Below are 18,806 nucleotides of genomic sequence, written 5' to 3'. Positions count from 1 at the left end.
CCAAAGCATTTTCTAGTGAAACATGTGGAGCTTTACTTTTATCACTTGGAACTATTGGGTTAATTTACACTGAATTTTGTATCATGTGTCACTGTCAACACGATTCTTGTTGCTACTCGCATAGCTGTAGACTAAGCACTCAGATTGGTTCATGGAAAACTGCCATTAAATAAGTAGTCTTATTTCACATAAACTTAGTGTAAAATTAAAATTATATTCCTGGAAAGGCAATATGAACTATTTACTATCACACAGAGATGGCTAACAAAGACAAATATTGCATTTGTTTACATTATTTCATACAATAATAGAAAAATCTATACCAGTTGAAAAAATGAGAGTTTACTATATGTGACTACAGTTTACATATATTTTTTGTTTTTGTATTTAAAATAGGAATTGTTATTTAATGCAAAAAATATTAAGCAGTTTTGTTAAAATAGAAAATTTTAAATTTATTTTTTATATTTTTAGCTTTTGATTACAATTAATGTTGTTTATTAGATGGCTGGTTGGCAAAGGTAGTAAAGATATCAGCCTGTCACTCCTGGGGACATGGGTTAGTCCAAGTCATTTTGGGAATTTTTTGTGGGCAGTCTCACAGATGTATTGAACTCAGTAGTATAACTAAGAAGTTGAGAGCCTGGCTGCAAGAATTTTGTTAGATCTGATTTTTGATTAAGGGCCCATATTATAGGTCTTGCAAGCCAGTTCAAGCTACTTATTTGGCTCCTTTCCTCATTATCCAGCCATTCCTATTGTATGTGTGTGTAACAAACTTGTAATGGATATGATTAAAAAGGCTCTTTAGCTCAGGGCAGAAAGAATTAAAAATGGAATTGTTTTGTTAATGATTGTTATTGTCAATAAGTTTTTAGGTAAAATAAAAAAGTCTTTTATTTATAAATCTTACTTTAATTTAAAATTGTCTTTCTAATTTGTAATTTGTTAGTTTTAAAAATTAATTCTTAGTCATTATAATTTTAAATAAATAAATTTGTCATGTAATGGTTTGGAATTTTTAATAGATTAAATTCCAAATATAACTTAACAATTAAGCAATTGTAAAATGATTATTATATTTCTCACAGTTTTATTCCAGAGTCTCCTAGATGGCTGTTGACCAGAGGAAGGTACAAGAGTGCTGAAGACATCATAAAAGTTGCCGCCGACAAAAATAACATGGAAATTCCAAACATGCAGCAAGCTATTGTGCAACTAAAGGAAAACATAGAAAAGGTATAAGCCTTCTGCTGCAACATTTAATAACTCTGTGTAAGTATTTATTATAAGAAAAATAACAGTGATAATGTAAACATTTGCCACAGTTCAAATACACTTTAATCATATTAATTGTTTCACTTAATTAACATAAATATACAAAACAATTTTATAAGTGTAATAATAATTTTCTAATTCCTTAATCTATTTTTCAATGATGAGAAAAACTTGTTTGTGTTCTGTCTTTAGTGTACTTTAACAGCATTGAAATTTGAGTGCGAATTCTTCAGAAAAACAGATGTGTACAAGTGAGATAGTTTTGAAAAGTCAATTTTATTTCATATCTCTACAGATTTCAATGACTTATTCATTAAAACTTTTTAAAAATTAATAAATTTAATTTTTTTAATTGCATGAGTAATACAAAATCATTAAATTACAACTAACTCTTAAGTTTGTCTACGTAAATGAAATTAGATTAATATATAATTTAGATTTAAATATTCTTACACAGGATGATTAAACAGAAAGTTTATTTGTGAGTAATAGACTTGATGACATTAGTGAAGAGTATCAACTGTTATCCTTAATCCATAATAAACATTTAAGATTTAAGTGTTTGTTGTAATGTGTAGCAAGGCTGAATCACTGTTGCCAAGTCTACTTCTTGCTAGTTAGCTTTTTATTTGATTGCCTAGTATGGCTAAAACTCATGTTATAATGAATTCTTATTAAAGTACTAAATATACTTATATATATATATATTTTACTCTGTGACTGTCATACTGTCTGTGTAAGGAATCTTTATATACTATCAAACACTTATTCACATTGACACTCACTTTATATTTCACTTTAATCTTAATAGCTACTTTTAATTTACTATAAATTTTAAGGACTTATCAGACCACAGTTTTCAATTGGAAAGTTTACTGAGATTTTATTAAACCAATATGTACATTTCAGGCCGATTATTACCCTTTCTCAGTTGGTTATATTTTGAGTATTCTTGTCTTTTCCAATTTATACTTGACATTAAATTTTAACACAATCCGTTTCCTCCTCGTAGTTTTTCTGGCATACAGATATCTATGCATTGTTATTTATAGCAAATTAAAAATAGCTACTAAGAAGATTAATTAAAATATAAGACAAAAAGCAAATAACATTTCACTTTGTTCAAGAAAAGCAATAACAGATAAGTTTTATACTTTATAAGACAGAAGATATTCTGTATCACCTTCTAAACTATGCAGTTCAATAATTTGAGTGCAAATTCTTTTATTCCAATTCTTTTAAATATCAACAAATGATGTATGGGTAAAATATTTAATTCTGTGCAGATAAAATGAACCTATTATTACTAAAAATTAACCTTAAAACAAAATGCCTTAATTTAAAATTAATGGACAAATTTACAGTTTAAAAATAAATAAATAAATAAATAAATGTTGAATTATTAAAGTCTTGTTCTACTGAGAAAATAAATAAGTTTATAGTTTGTTGTTCTGTTATTTTTACCAATTTAGAATATATATCAAGTTTTTTTTTTTACAATAAACAATGTTTTTAAGTTAATAATGTTGAACAGAATTCTGTTTGATTTAATTGACAGAAGTTGATCTGTTTTGGTGAAAATACTTAATTAAATTTAAAACAAAAATAATTTACCAAAATAACAAAATTATAATATTAAAATAATCTTTAACCAGTATACAGCTTATAGGAAATAAACCATTCAACTCAAAAACTAAAAAGTTAATCTCCTCATATTTTTTACTATTTTATTTATTACAATTTAATATATGGTATGATCCCACCATATGTGGACTCACCACACGATTTCAGGTTTAGCTGGTGGCAGTCTGAAAAAAATAGATAAAAAAGAATTCTTAATTGTGCACTAAATCCAAACCATTTTTAAGATTAATCTCATTTCACAGCATCTCGCTCATTCTGGGACTGTTAGTGTTACTCATTCTGGAAGTATTACTGTAATGCCTTTTTTTGTTTTTCAGTAAACACTGGGACTCACATCAGTCATTGTGTGATGTTCTCGCTTGTAACAGGTGTCCTTTGATATCGGTGCTTCTCTTAGTTTCATTTATGCTAATAACTTTGCAAAAGAGGCTACAAAATGCAAGAATAGTGATGCAGATAGCTCTGATAAGTAAATAAAAAGGCCATAAAGTGGCTATTTTAGAGGAAAAAAATTAATTTTAGATTTAGTGAGAAAAGGGGGAAAAAAATCAGCTTCCCAAAATTTTAAAAAATTGTTCTATGATTTATGATATTGCTGATTATGGTATGATTTATGAAAATGTGTGATAGTTATGTTAGTTTAGAAAATAATAATTAACAGAATTTGCTATTTTACCTGAGGGATCTTGGAATTTATTGTGTATAGCAAGGCTGTATTGTATATGTTATTTATTAACTGTAAATGCATATTTATTTAAAACTTCTAATTTAAACTTGTTTGTGAAATATTCATTTTTAGATTAGTTATTAAAATAAAATTTATTAAAAACAATTAAATCAATTATATGATTTATAGTCTTAAATGAATCTAAAGGTTTTGTTAATAAGCCATTGAATTATAAAATTTGTAACTTTCTTTAGCTTCCTGATTTATAATGGAATAATTTTATTCAAATTTATTTCATCTGTACTCATTTTATTTCACTCAGACTGTGTTTTTGTTTGTTAAAAAGAAGTCATAATTTCACCTTTAGCATGATTCTCTTTGACTAAACATAAATTTTAATTATATTCAACTTTTTAGATAAATACAATTTTCTTCACTTTTTATTTTGGCTTCTCAAATGGCCAAAAAATGGAGAATTTTACACTTCATATATTGAAAAGTTACAAGAAATGAATTATAATTACATCTCTATTAAATATTTTTAAGAATACAGTCATCTCCAATTCTTATATAACACACTCTACTCTTGTAGAATTTTACATGCTATTATAAAGTAGGAATCCAAGAAATTATTGTAATTTTTGTTTGTAAAAATACAGTATTTATTGATTTCATAAAATGCTATATTGAATATATTCATACCATAGATGTGGGAGTTGTAAAGTAAGGATATCAATATATGTTGCTAGAAAGAATTTCTTTTGGTTTAATACTTCCATCTAATTTCTTATCTTGGTGGCTGTGTTTTCGAGTAACAGAATCTTTATATAAACAAATGCTTGATTTACAAACGGATTGTTCCAGTCGTATCCACTGTGACGACGCTTGTCATTTTTGACCACCTCTTATTTTCCACTTGAAAAACATTATTTTTGATAGAATATCACAAGAGCTTATGAATAATATCTAATGCATTGTTGTTTGTCCTGGTTGGGGAAGAATATTAGTTGAATTACCTACTGCTGTTTTCAAGTCTGCTGCCAAATTATGGTATTTTTTTTAAAGTAATTTAATTGTGGAAGTTAATAAAATACCTGATGATATTTTTCTGCATTTAGAACTGAACATTACTGTTGTTATATAAATATTCAGTGTTGTTTTAATATCTTTTTGAGACTATACAATCAATATTTTAAGAATAAATGTTTTTATATAATACAAATATTTTATGTTGGTTATGAATTTTAAATTTTGTGTTAATTTGAGTCCTGTATAGTATTTTAGTAATAGCAACTCCATCTAATGTAGCATAGCAGAATCCTACTTTTATGATTGGTGTGTATTTTGTATTATGATTACATGAGATGCTGCAACATATTATAGCATATATTTTTGTTGGCCATCTTGGTATTGTATTGTATAATTCAAATTGTATTTCTGCAATGTAGTTTCAATTCATGTCACGTGAGCCTACGGAAAATATGCAACTGTTTGCCTAATAGCAATTTTTCAAACCAATTAGGTTGGTTCTACTAGATGGTAGACTGGTCATTTTTAAACCTTGTCAAATTTCCCCTCATCATTGAATATCTTTGGAAGATTAGGGTTTAATTTACAATGTAATGAATTGAGATTTCGATCCTGGAAATACAGTTTGAATTATATTACTGTGGCAGAACCATCTACAAAAAATTGTTTAAATTTAGCTTTTCATAATCGTATTTAAAAATTTAACAGTTTGAAAAGCAGTTTTTGCATGTCAAGTTCCATCCCTCACCAATTGACCAATCTAGGAAATTCCCCTCATGAAAACTGAGTGAAGACTAGGCTCCTAGCTTAATTATTGATATTTTCAGTAATATAGAAGTTCTTGAATCCAATGGCAATACAAGACTTACATTACAGGAGTACTTAAGAAGGTAGTATCCAGTTATTTGTATGGTGTGGTTTTTAGAAGCATCGCCAAAGCCTTCTCTCACTCTTGGGTACCAAAACATCGATATTACCAAAATTAAGACTAGGTTATCTTGGCTGGAACACGGATTCCTGCCAAGGTGGTATCTTTACCGCCTTGGCCATCCACCCATTGCAAAGCAGGATCTGCTGTTTATTTCAAAAAACTTTTGATTTTTATTGTTAGAACTGGTTCTGTCAACATGGCACCACATATTTAATACATTAATCATTTTAAGTTGAATTTAAAATGCCAATAAACGTTATGAAAACATTTTATAGTATGTCAAAAAAAAATTATTTAAGTTCACAAAATACAAAATTTAACCAATTTTGAACTTGACAGTTAAAAACAAAACTTAATTTCAATTGATGTTTTTTATAATAAGTAAGTTAGGCATTAGAATTAATCTTCCAGATATTTGTAATGAGAATTTATGAATTCTCATTGGGTCTGCTAAATTGGAATTACAGAAACAATCTTCACACTAAGAACATGTCCTTTATTTATTAAATCGTAGTTTGAATCCTACATATTTTATCAAATATTCAACCAACACTTCACGTATATTGTGTAATAGGTGCCTATTATAAATATTTTCATGTAATTGACCAATGTTAAGTTAAATTTACATGCTTTCTCATTTTGAGTTTCGAATAAAATCTGTTATATTATTGCCTGGTGGTAATTTTGGACTATGATTTAGTTTTATAATCCGTGTAAACTGCAAATGAGAAAATTAATGAAGAGAGTAAATGAAATGTTTTGACTCCATCTTTACTGTATGAATGTTAATAAATCTCTAAATTTCTCATGATTTAATTACTTTTTATTGTTATTTTTAAAATAATTTTCAGTTTTGGAATGATTTTGTCAGAAAAGATGTAAAGGGATAATTTTTTTTAAAATCAAATGTTGTAAAACAGTGTTAAGCTGCAGTTTTATGTACAGAAATTTAAATAAGTATGTGCTTTATAGATATGCATTTGTATAATTAATGGTAAGTTGCTGTTAACTTGACATATACTAAAAGTATTTATTTATTTTAGGAGGAGCAGAAGAAAAATCCTAATGTCTTTGATCTCTTTAGGACGTCAAATTTACGAAAACATACAATTTTTATATACTTCTGTTAGTAAGTATACAAGAAATAATTTTCTAGGATTTATGTAAATCTATAAACTAAATTTTTAACATTTTTTGGTTTGCGCTTCCAAATTTTGTTTCCACGTAATGAGAATTTTAAGAATTCTCATTGTGTTGACCAGGTTGGTATTGGCAGAATCAGTTTGATTTATTTATATTTTCTACAAAAGTTTACAAAGCCAAAAATTTGTTAAATATTTATTTTGTATACGATAGCTACTGACGTATTTATTTTCTTTTTAGCTTCTCGGTTGCATTTGTATTTTACGGTCTTTCGTTGGGACAGACTAATTTGGGTGGAAATCCCTTTTTGAATTTTTTTATTGGTTCATCTGTAGAATTTCCGGCTTATGTTATCTGTATGTTTTTGATCAAGTATGTGTATCGAAGGACTTCCCTTCTCGGATTTTACGTTATCGGTGGAGTGTCCTGCTTTTTTATGATTGCAAACACTGATGGTATGTGTATATCTCTATATAAAAGTCAAAATATGTATGTTTGTATGTACGTTAGGTAGAGTTCTATACTGTTTGACGTATCGGCAACAAATTTGGAACGAGTATTCTTCGACACCCTAGAAAAAATACTGTGGTGGTCTCACTCCCATCCTTTCTGAACTAAGTCCGAACAAATTTTCGTTTTTTGCAATTTCATTATTGTAAATACTCAATAAATGCACATTTTTGTTACTAAGACCATTTTGCCTCTCCCAATCCCCCATACCTGTAAAAGCCCAAGCAATTTCAGGTGCACACAGCCAGTGTACATACAAATATGCATGTTGAATTCATTTTCTTTGACAACAGTTTTCAGTAAGTATTTGATAAAATTCAAGAGAGCTTTTGATCGTTTGTACCTTCCAGAATTGCTTTGGTTGAAAATAACTGCTGCAATGCTCGGAAAACTGTGCATCAGTGGAGCCTTTATGATATTGGCCACCTTTGCGGCCGAAATATTTCCCACGGTGGTGCGCACAGTGGGAGTGGGAAGCAGTCTGATGATGGGACGAATAGGAGCAGCAGTTGCACCCTTCGTCAAAGAATTGGTGAGTGCCATTTTTATTTCGAATGCAATGGCCATAACGCACTCGGTTATAATGGATATATACGCAGGGCGAAGCAACGCATAGTTACGTTCCACCCATAGTATACGGAATATTGTCGCTCCTAGCAGGAGGATTCATTATGTTACTTCCCGAAACCTTCAACCGACAACTCCCGGACACCATAGGAGATGCAGAGAATTATAAAAAGTGATTATTTATTATTATTATTTAGTTTATTAGAATTATTATTATTTTAAATCTAAACATATAAGAGGAGAGTTTCTAAAGAAAGTTATTTTTAATTGATTTGGCTATCAGTTACTAAAATGATCAAAATTTATAGTAACTTACATAAAGGTAAAGTTATAAGAATTTAGGTTAACCCTTTCCATGCTGGCGATCTATAGGAAATAATTGAGTGGAATTCGTCATGCGGCGCATTTTTTGCAGTTTTTGGATAATTTTTAAATCGCGATATTTCGCTTTAAAATCGCACTATGTTTAATCTGTTTTTTGCGTTTGATTAAGAACATATTACGGTTTACAATTGTTTAATTTTTAGTTTAATAGAAATTTAAAATAATATTAAAATTTTAAGCTTACGAACAAAAGAAAAAAATAATTAATTTACAGAAAATCGCTAAACTTTGTACATTTGTTAGTTAGATACATCTGTCTTCTTTTAAATAAAAGAAACCGCAGCTCTCTAGCTAGAGCGGGGGAGAAGTTATTGCCATTATTTACACTATGTCTCTAATTACTTGGCAGGGAGAGGAGCTATTTTACCAAAATATTTATGGCCCAGGGATGGTCACAAAATACTTTTTGGCTTAAACAAAGTCAATCAACCTACAGAATAGCGAATCAAAGCTAAGATCGCTGAAAAATCAAATATAACGCAAAATAATAGAATTTTTTGATTAATTACGCCGAAAGGCGTATGCCGCATCACGAATTAACGGCAAGTCACGTGACACATGCCTAAAGGCATATAACCGCATGGAAAGGGTTAAGAATGGTTAAGGGAAAAAACCATAAATGCTCTTAAAGACTTGGAGAAAATACTTCTAACTCGATTATACAATTTCATTAAAAAGTTGGCCAAAATAAAATTTTGAATGGAAGTTATATTTTTGAACATTGGTGGATGCTGACAATGAAATGTTTTGAATATTCTTCAACGTCTAGACAAAAGTTTATATCCTTTTACTTGTTATATGGAGAAATTGTCATATGTCACATTTTAAGGCTATAAATTAATTGTCGCGCAATCGAAACAGAGGTGTGAGGAGCTTCTGTCTCGTAAGTATTTTAATGATTAGAATTAATAATTTTAGAAGAGGCCTAGAAGAAAAGACCAACCCAGAGGATTTGGACTTGCAACTCTTAAAAGTGGGGCAGGTATGTTATACTGAGTTGTTTTTCCTTTCTAGATGCATACTTTATACGATCCTAAGTTTTTTAAAACTATTCTGGCTGTCTGTGGTACTTAGTAAGCTGTCAGGTAATAAACTAATTTATGGCCTTAAAATGGAAACTGGTGATATTTGATAATTTCTTTGGTTTAAAACTATTATTGTGTTATTATTAAATGCAATAATATATAATAATAATAATAACATATTATTATTTAAAACTGTCTGGGAAGGTTAAAGTCTACTGTTTTATGAGGATATATCGGAAAGTTTTTTTTGACACCACACAAAAAAAACATATAATAGGCTATTTTTCTACATATGATTTGTACCACCATTTCATGAATTTTAAATACAGTCTTCCAAAAATGTGGTTTCTTGTGAGCAAAGCCAAGGTGGCACCTCCCGATAAAGAGTGCCAAAAAGGCTAATTGGAAGGTCATAAAACAGGTGATTCAAAATCTACCATCTGAAAAATTCCAGTTTTTCAGACACAGTTGCAGCCATGGGCATCATGGAGGAGCTGAAAAATGCCACGTTCTTCTGGTGCAATCCTCTTTCTCCTGATAGCTTGATGCAAATGAGTGAGGGTTTCATGATACAAGTTCTCATTGATTGTCTCACCCTGTCAACAGAATCATGCATTTACCGAGGAAAGTGTCTTGGAAAAAAAACAGGTCAAAACTTTCCGATACACCCTCATATAACTCTTATCTTCAACATAATTTAATATTTCAAAGCTACAGTAATTGAAAATAATGGCCAAATTACAGTACACGAAGACAGTTCTGAGTATTTAATAAATTATTCCTTGTTTGTCTTTGATCTCTCGCGTTATTTCTCCTCTTTAATCGTACTAACATTACCGTGCAAAATAGTGTAAGTTGGAATTATTTCTGCCACTGCTTGCAGCATTTTGAGAATTTAATGCTTTCACTTATTACTTTGCAGAAATATCGAGAAAGAAAATGACGATTTCTACGAGATAAAACAGATGACAGTTGATAAATAGCGCCAAGTCCGTCGTTTCGAGGTTTCCCATATTTATCTCAAAGAAAGAATTTATTTTTTCAACGTAATTCGAAGATGGTTAACATTTTATAAATCCAATATAATACCAATATAATATGCAAACCACGCGACAAACACTTAAAAAAGAAATAAAAATAAAACTTAGTTTCGATCAGTGGTTCTTAAACTACATTCGATGACCGGGGCAGTAATATAAAGCTGATATACAAATTCAGACATTCCTTGCAAAATACTATCTTGAACCGGTGACACTAAACTCCAATTACTGTGTATTTGGAGTTTACACACTTAAAATGCCAATTTACGTTTGAAATATGAGTGGCGGCTGTAGTGTTAGCATGGCATATGGTAAATCGTAGTAGAGACAGTGCCTACTTCTCTGTCCTCTTAAGTTAACAATTGGACAAATTGTTGAATCTAAATATTATAAATTGTTATTTTAATTTAGAAGGCCACCACTTAACATTGAGAGTTTAAGAACCACTGGACACGACACTTGGATGGAAACTTTATAGGGTATTTTTAATAACTGTTTACATTTAACAGAACGGTATTTTTTATTAGTTGTATAATAATAATTTCTTTGCGTTGTATTAATACGGCACGATGTAGAAATCTAAAATCGTTTGTCTCAAGCATTTCGACTAGGAGTTCGATCATTGGTGTACGTAATTTTTTTCTTTTTGTACATATATAAATATATTTTAAATTACTTATACAGTATTAATGTACATTATAAGAACATTTTGTATGTATAGGTATGATGTAAATTGGATGGTATTTTAAATATTAGCCAACCCCCAACGTCTTTCTCGGTCGATCCGTGTGTATTCTTTGTCACGGTTTCAGCTCTAAATAATTCTGCCCACCCCGTACCGGAATTGTCATAAGGTCGAGTTAACGGTGCGATTCTAAATATCCACTTGATCCTCTTTCAGTCCATTCCATTTGCACTTTTGAGGACTTAGAAATTTAGAATCGCTACAAATCAAAATTATGTTAAGATTTCTTGACCTGCAATCTCCAGATTGTGTGTGCAATATAAATTTAAAGGTGGCCTTTAATTTCAATATGAAGGAGAATTTAAAGGCTGCTTGTTTCCATTTTGTATGCATTTTGTTTTCTTACATTATTTTTTTTTTAAGGATGCTATTTTGGCATTTCTGACTTAAATGAAGTCTTTTTCCAAAAACAAATGTGGGAAATGTCCAATATAAAAACAATATTGAATGAGTACAAAATATTTGAAAGTATTTTTAAATTGGTCTACTTATTTAGATTATAATTTAACTTATAAAGAGAGAATTTAAGAACTTGGTAATTGATAACTTTTGGTAGATTTTTATTGGGCAATGAGTTATTTTGAAGAGAAATTAAACTGCTTTTGTAAGAACAAAACTCGAGTAATCTGTTGCTGGAAGGCGAGAAGAGAAGTAAGTTCGTTCCAAATCGAATTTACATTTGAGGGAGGCATCTTAAGAAACGGGCCATGAAAAATCGTGTTTTTTTCCTCGAGCTTTGTATCAAAAAAGAATTTTTAAAAGGGAGGAAATTCATTTTTGGGAAAACATGGCAATGAATGCACACAGACAGACCCTACAAAACAGAGCCTATGCAAAGTAACATATTTTTTAAATAATAGTTATTATTATTGTAATATATTGCACACTTTTTAATTTAAAAAATTACTGTATAGAATAAGAAAACTGTTAAAAATTTTTGACTCTCTCGAAAGTTGTATAACTTATATTATTATTACTTCTTTTATGGAATTTTTCATACAATGATATCTTGTACTTGTAGATGCACTGTTACTGAATAGTTTACCAACGATGAAAGTTAAGAAAGCAAGAATAAATAGTTTTGGAATTTACTTTTTGAATTTTAAAAATGAAGTGCTTTATTGAAAAGATACATTTTGTCTTTATAGTCGCCGAAATTTTAATTCTATGGATTCTTCGATAACCTGCAAGAACAAGGTAAGAATTTGCCTGGCTATTCTATTCAGGGAAAAGTAGGGTGATGTCATGTCACTACGAACTAAAATAATGCATTCAAATTTACAAACGTCAAAACTTTATTACTAAAGTATAAGTTCAAAGTGTTCTTTACAATTTGGTTTTATTTCCCTTACAAATTATTTTAAAAAATTTTACTAACCAATTTCCAATGATATCCATCGAGTGGAAATACCCGACCATGTCAGATATTACTACTCGATGGTTGGGCTTGGGCATTGGCACTCGTAATTTCACTTAAAGATTTACATGCAACAATAGTCATATTTATGATCATTTGGTGTTTCTACACCTCTGCAGTCTTTGCGTGGCCAATTTTTGCATTTTTGTCTGGGTTGTCTAAGATTTTCACCTTCTAATGCCTCTAGTTTGTGATTTGCTGTAGTTGCTGTTAGAATTTGTGAACTTTTTATTATGACTACTCAATTTTTGCCATTTAGTATCTTTTTTTATTAATTAGTGACAAGTACATACCCAGTCCGCTTAGCACAACTGGGCGGCAAACTACTTACAGTCATCATTGTACAAAAGAGATGTTAAATGCGTGTAACAGTAAATGAATGGTGTGGGTGAGAGTGGACTCTGTCACTACTCGAAATGTGGGACTTAACACAATAAAGGGCTGGCTAGCTTCTCAGAAAACTGACAGTGTTCAGTATAATTTTTGCACTATAGTCCATTTGAAATATAAGTCTATAAGAGTTTTGAAGGACCTGTAGATTTCTTAGTCTTGCAGGAGAAGACTTTTATTACATGCAGCAAATTTTAGGCTACAAACATATAAATTGGCCAAGTCCTTCCTTTCTTTTTTGACTACAGGGCAATCGAACAGGTAGTGGTTGCTTTCATCAGTTTTGTCACAAATAGCTCACTTATCACTATCAGTAATTTTGAATCTGTGTAAGTAGTTTTAAAAGCAGCCATGGTTTGTTATAAATTGGGTTATATTGTGATCGATTTTGAGCCAATTCATCTTGTATATACTTTTAATGTTTGGTAAGTATGAGTAAGTTGTTTCATTATAGAAGTTGTCCCAAAACATTTGCCATTCTTTTAATATATAGTTTTTTTATAGCCTTGAATCCTATCACTGGTGGTAATTTGCTGTATATTATGGTGTTTTCTTGGTTGGTGGCTGCCTTCTTTGCTAATTCGTCAGCTCTTTCATTGCCAATATTTCCCTGGTATCCTCTCAGCCAATTAAGGGAAAAGTCACCATTTGAATTTTGTATCATAGTATTAATATTATTCATAATTGGGTGAGTATCAGAGTTTTGAATTATGTAAATAGCTGCTTGGTTGTCAGAATAGATGTTAATGTTATGATGTGGGTATTTAGCAATACAGTCTTCCACTGCAGTGGCAATCACCAACAATTCTGCTTGTGTAACACTGGATGTATCATCTAATTGAGAAGTTTGCTCTCAGTTTCCATATATTTATGATATATTACATAACTGGCACCAACATTATTGTCGAGTTTAGACCCATCTGTGTATACGTCTATATGATTGTCTGTCAATGGTTCAGAGTAAAAATATTTTCTTTCACTTGGGTTCTAGATAAGTGTGTAAGGATCTTCCATTCAAAATCGTTGTTTTTTAAGTCTCTCATCCCCAATGGTAATGTTGTTATCATGTTTCAGTTTCTATTTTAATGCATGGTATTTGATTTCAAGATCCATGGGGCTTTTCTAGCAATTATCTGGAGGCTGTTAGTAGGAGTTGTTCTATAACCTTTGGTGAGAATCAGTAAGTGCTTTCCTTTGGGCTGATATTAGTTTCCTTTTATTATGTATTTTGTGAGTGGCTTCTTCCCAAATTTGGCAGGCATAGGTAATTATTGGAATAAATATCATGTTATAAATTGAGTCCATAGCATGAGAGTCAAGCCCTCAGTTACTTTTAGTGACCTCAGAGAAAGATTGAAAGATTAATCCTGTTTTCTTACAAATGTTCTCAATATGTTTGGTCCAAAGCAGCTTAAAATCAAGTATAATCCCCAAATATTTAATGTTTTTCTCTATTTTTATACTTTCCAACCCCATCTGAATTGTCAGTACACTCTTGTACAAGTTTTGAGCACCTGGCTAGTTCCAGACGATTCCTTCCCATTTGCTTATTTTTGACATAGCCTGCTTTCCTTTCCTTTAGAGTTCCCCATCAACAGCACAAGTGTGTCATCCGCATATGCAATGATTTTGTCCTGTCTGAAGTCCTGAGCCAAAAAATCATTGAAAAGGATGCACCATAGAAGCTGTCCACAGGGCTCGGGCCCTGTGGACAGCCCTATTATACTCATTCTCAAAAGTAATATTTCCTGTTTTTATGGCAATAGTTCTCTCATGAAGGTATTCTTTCATCAGTATATTTGTGAGTATGTTTGTGAGGCATTGTAGTTGCCTTAGTCTATAAAGAATCATAGCCACCATGCAGTGTCAAATGCCTTCTGGATGTCTATACTAACAAGGGAACTGTCGGAGTGTCATCTAATAGATTTTAATAAAATTTAGTTAATAATTACGTTAAAAGTATACAAACTCTATGACAAATTTCTAGAATTCACTAAAAGTGTTAATCAGAGTTATTAGTAATCAAATGTCGTACTATTTTATAGTGGTTTAACACAAATATGCAAATTTTTAGAAGTGAAAGGGTCGCGGAGGAAGACGGCGATATTACATTTAGAATAAATGCTGAAATTTTCGAAAATGGGAGAAGAATTAATAAAATTTAGTTTAATTAGGTTAAAAGTATACAAACTCTATATCAAATTTGTAATGTTTACTATAAGTGTTAACACAAATATGCAAATTTTTAGTAGTGAAACGGTTGCGGAGGAAGACAGCGCTATTACATTTATGAATGAATTTTAGTTTTCGAAAATGGGAGAATTAAATGTAAATATTCAAAACATTATAGCAGAATTTAAACGTTTATGTGATAATGTTTGGCCTACAGAAAATATTTGTAGGCCTAATATTTCAGACGTTGATAAACAGGTAGCCAAACTGCTTTTTAATGCATTTAGCGATATTTTAAGTAGTTATGTAAGTAGAGATGACGAAGAGTTTTGTCAGATGGAAATAATAATTTGATTATAGATAGGCCTATTTCAGATAATAAAATAACACGTCTGCTTCTAGAGAAAGAAACTGATAACACAGACACTGACTGTGAATCGGGATGTTCAGATGATGAAAAATTCGATAAGAATATAATCTCAACAAAACGAAAAGAAGAATTCTTAACTTGCATAAGAAACACCCAAAATGGAAATTACACACATTACAGCGGAAAGGAGCTAAAGAATTAAAACGTTTTAGTGATTTATATAAATGGGAAAAACAATTTAAATCTCGAAAGCATAGAATTGAAACGTTAAAAATCATTAAAGAACATACTAAACAAATGTTTGACGAAGCTCGAGGCAGCTATAAAATTGTTAAAGGAAATCAATTAAAAATATGGGCATTACAGAAATTTCTTCAACTGAATAGTTCAATTAAATTTACAGCTAGTGATTCTTGGGTTGCAAAATTTAAAAAAGAATATAGATTAGTATCTCGAAAGATTACAAAACTTGTAAATAAAACAGAAATAGTGAACGAAAAGGATATTTTAGTAAAAGCTGCGCAATTTCAAACAACAGTAAAAAATTTATTGCCATCTTATTCGCGTAACTTCATATTCAATACGGATCAGTGTGGTTTTTCATACGAAATGATTTCACCAAGAACACTTTCATATAAAGGAGAAAAAAACACTATTGGATTTGCACATTCTCCAAGTAATAAAGTTACGCATTCCTACACTGTTCAATATTTAATTAATGCTAACGGACAAGTTGTAGGTAATGTATTTATTTGCTTACAAGAGGCTCGTGGAACCTTTGGACGTAGAGTTCAAGCATCGCTGTTCAATGCCCCAAACGTAACTGTTACAGCTAGCTCATCTGGCAAATTATCTACAGCAATTATTACAAACTATGTAAAAGACGTATTATCTCCAAATATAACAGAAAACTCTTTATTAATAATTGACTCGTGGAGTGGACAAACAAATATTAATATTTATAATACAGTATTTCAAACATCTACAAATCGAAATTCATGCGAAATATTAATTATTCCACCAAAGTGTACGTCTATATGCCAACCTTTAGATGTCGGATTTCATAGACAATTAAAACTTTTAGCTAAAGAAATTTTAAATGCTATACAATTATTCTGTAATGATTCTTCGATGAAATTGTTTTGGACAACTAGAAATGGCGTTATAAAATTACATTCGATTCTTCATCATCAGTTATCTGCGCCAATATTTAATAATTTGATTAAACATGCATGGTTCGCTTCTGGACTCATAAATGAAAAGTGTCAATTCTTAAATGTAAAACAAGTTTGTTTTTCTTTTTTAAACACTGACATTTAAATTGTGTCGAGAGTAATTGCGAAAATCTTCGATTTGTTAAATGTGCACGATGCTACAGATTCTTTGTTTATTTTGCTTTGTTGAAAAATATCATGTAAAGATTGCCCATCTAATAATTTGTGAATATAATAACTTTTAAATATATCTATTAAAATGTTATTTATTTATTAACGTTTCGATTGTTTTTCTTTATATTTATCTAATCGAATACTTTTATATTAAATTTCATTGTTAAACTAGTAATATATCTAATCTTTTATAATATTTAATTGTGAGTTATTCCCTTCTTCTACTCTGTAAATGTAATACAGTGATACCCTGTTTTCGTAGTGTTTAATACTAAAAAAAATTAATATAAAATGAGTATAAAAAACTAATACAATGGTCTCCGAAACATGAATCGCATCTAACTGTTTTTGATTGATCGAAATTAACAATAACTGTTCGGTCCTCCGTTCAAATTGTTTGCGGTCTCTGTTTCATTAGCACATTTACGCCTTTTCGCTACATTAGCCTCCTTTTTGCTTCTTTTTCACCACAACGAAACTTATCGTGGATGCCGACTTCCCGTACAGTACAAGTGACCGATTTCAGCAATCTTAATGCCGGTCACGTATTTTTTAATGATTTCCTTCAACTAGATCATGTTCCTGCCCTTGTTCAAAGGGCTACTGGCTCTGGAAACTTTCTTTGGTCCCACGATGAAACTAAAAAGAATGGAAGCAATGGAATTGTTTGGCTAGACGCGCGCGGTGAAGACCACCACCACCCCACCAAACAACACAACACACAACACCAACAAAAAAAAAAAAAAAACAAAAAAAAAAAAAAAAAACAAAAAAAAAAAAAAAAAAAAAAAAAAAAAGAATATTATTAAAAAAAAAAAAAAAAAAAAAAAAAAAAAAAAAAAAAAAAAAAAAAAAAAAAAAAAAAAAAAAAAAAAAAAAAAAAAAAAAAAAAGAAAAAAAAAAAGTATATGGCTCAATAAAAAAAAGAAAAAAAAAAAAAAAAAAAAAAATTAAAAAAAAAAAAAAAAAAAAAACAGCAAAAAAAAACAACGCCACCGGGAATAATATAGATAAAAAATAGTGGGGCTGCTCTTGATTTTTGCAGAAATTAGGCAACGAGATCATGTAGGCACTCGGACGAAATCCCCGAGGAAATTTTTTGCAAGAAATACGAAAACCAAGTCAACGAAAAATCGAGGTATTAACTGTATCTTCCCCGCGATGACCTCACCCAACACTTTTCACTTATGAAAATTTTCATATTTGTGTTAAATACTATACAGAATAGTTACGCATTTGATTGCTATTATCCTATGATTAACAACTTTTAGCAAACAATATAAAACTCAGATATATCATACTACTAGGATACTAACATAATATAATAAAAAAGAAATAAAAAATATAATAAAAAAATTTTTATATCTGTCCCATTTCCCGAAATTTCCAAGCATTTATAATAAATAGATAAATAGGAGATAATAAAAAAAGAAAGAAAAAAATATATAAAAATAAAAATAATAAAAAAATTATAGAATAAAAAAAAATTTGTGTTAAAGCAAATAAATAGGATAAAAAAATATGATTGCTCAATAACTCTGATTAATCACTCTTAGTAGCACCACTACCTCAACACCCCCATAATAATAGAAATAAAAATAAAAGAGTTTGTATAGTTAATAATAAAATATATTAACTAAGATTTTTAAAACTATTAGTGACACAACGACTGAATAGTTCACCTTGAGTAAGTCCATACATATTTATTCTATGTGAAGTAGTCCTTTTTGATTATTGGTTGATTGCCACTATGATAATGTTGAGTTAAACTCCTATATAATATACCACAAACACAAAATAGAAGTTATCAGCTTCAGTAGTATAGAGAAAAAAAAATAAAAAAGATAAAAAGAGAGTATGATTTGTAAGGCAGTTGTTCCCATTACTTCCTGAGTCAGGTAAAAAGAGGAAAATAGTCTGTAATCTCCGAGGTTGTAGTATACACAGTAACCACTTGGCATCTCTTCCATTCTTGGAAGATGCGTGAAACTGTAGGCGAAGCGTTGAAAGAGGTAAGAATGTTGGGTGTTATTTTCCAGGTTGTTGCATGATATCTGGGGAGAGTAATTCCATGTGAGCCTATGCAGTCTTATCTGTTATTCAAGC

The 18,806-nt window shown here is 30.2% G+C and overlaps 1 protein-coding gene across 6 annotated transcripts in view; it reads left to right on the top strand.

The window, feature by feature from the left end:
• The window catches only part of LOC136969937 (organic cation transporter protein-like), an 85,927-nt gene extending 73,873 nt beyond the window's left edge, over positions 1–12,054 (top strand). For 5 of the 6 annotated variants that reach the window (XM_067264254.1, XM_067264255.1, XM_067264253.1 and 2 more), the window contains 6 exons: positions 1,092–1,239; positions 6,593–6,678; positions 6,933–7,147; positions 7,553–7,734; positions 7,802–7,941; positions 10,101–12,054. In XM_067264254.1, coding sequence (XP_067120355.1) covers positions 1,092–1,239; positions 6,593–6,678; positions 6,933–7,147; positions 7,553–7,734; positions 7,802–7,941; positions 10,101–10,161 — 832 coding nt within the window. In that variant the 3' untranslated portion in view covers positions 10,162–12,054. The remainder of the gene's footprint in view (positions 1–1,091; positions 1,240–6,592; positions 6,679–6,932; positions 7,148–7,552; positions 7,735–7,801; positions 7,942–10,100) is intronic. The other variant, XR_010879896.1, reaches the window with a different exon arrangement.
• Positions 12,055–18,806: the final 6,752 nt, after the last annotated feature.

Source organism: Centruroides vittatus, unplaced genomic scaffold (genome assembly GCF_030686945.1).
Source record: "Centruroides vittatus isolate TY-2023 unplaced genomic scaffold, ASM3068694v2 contig_1832, whole genome shotgun sequence".
Lineage (NCBI taxonomy): Eukaryota > Metazoa > Arthropoda > Arachnida > Scorpiones > Buthidae > Centruroides > Centruroides vittatus.
This window is presented reverse-complemented; position numbering and strand designations above follow the sequence as displayed.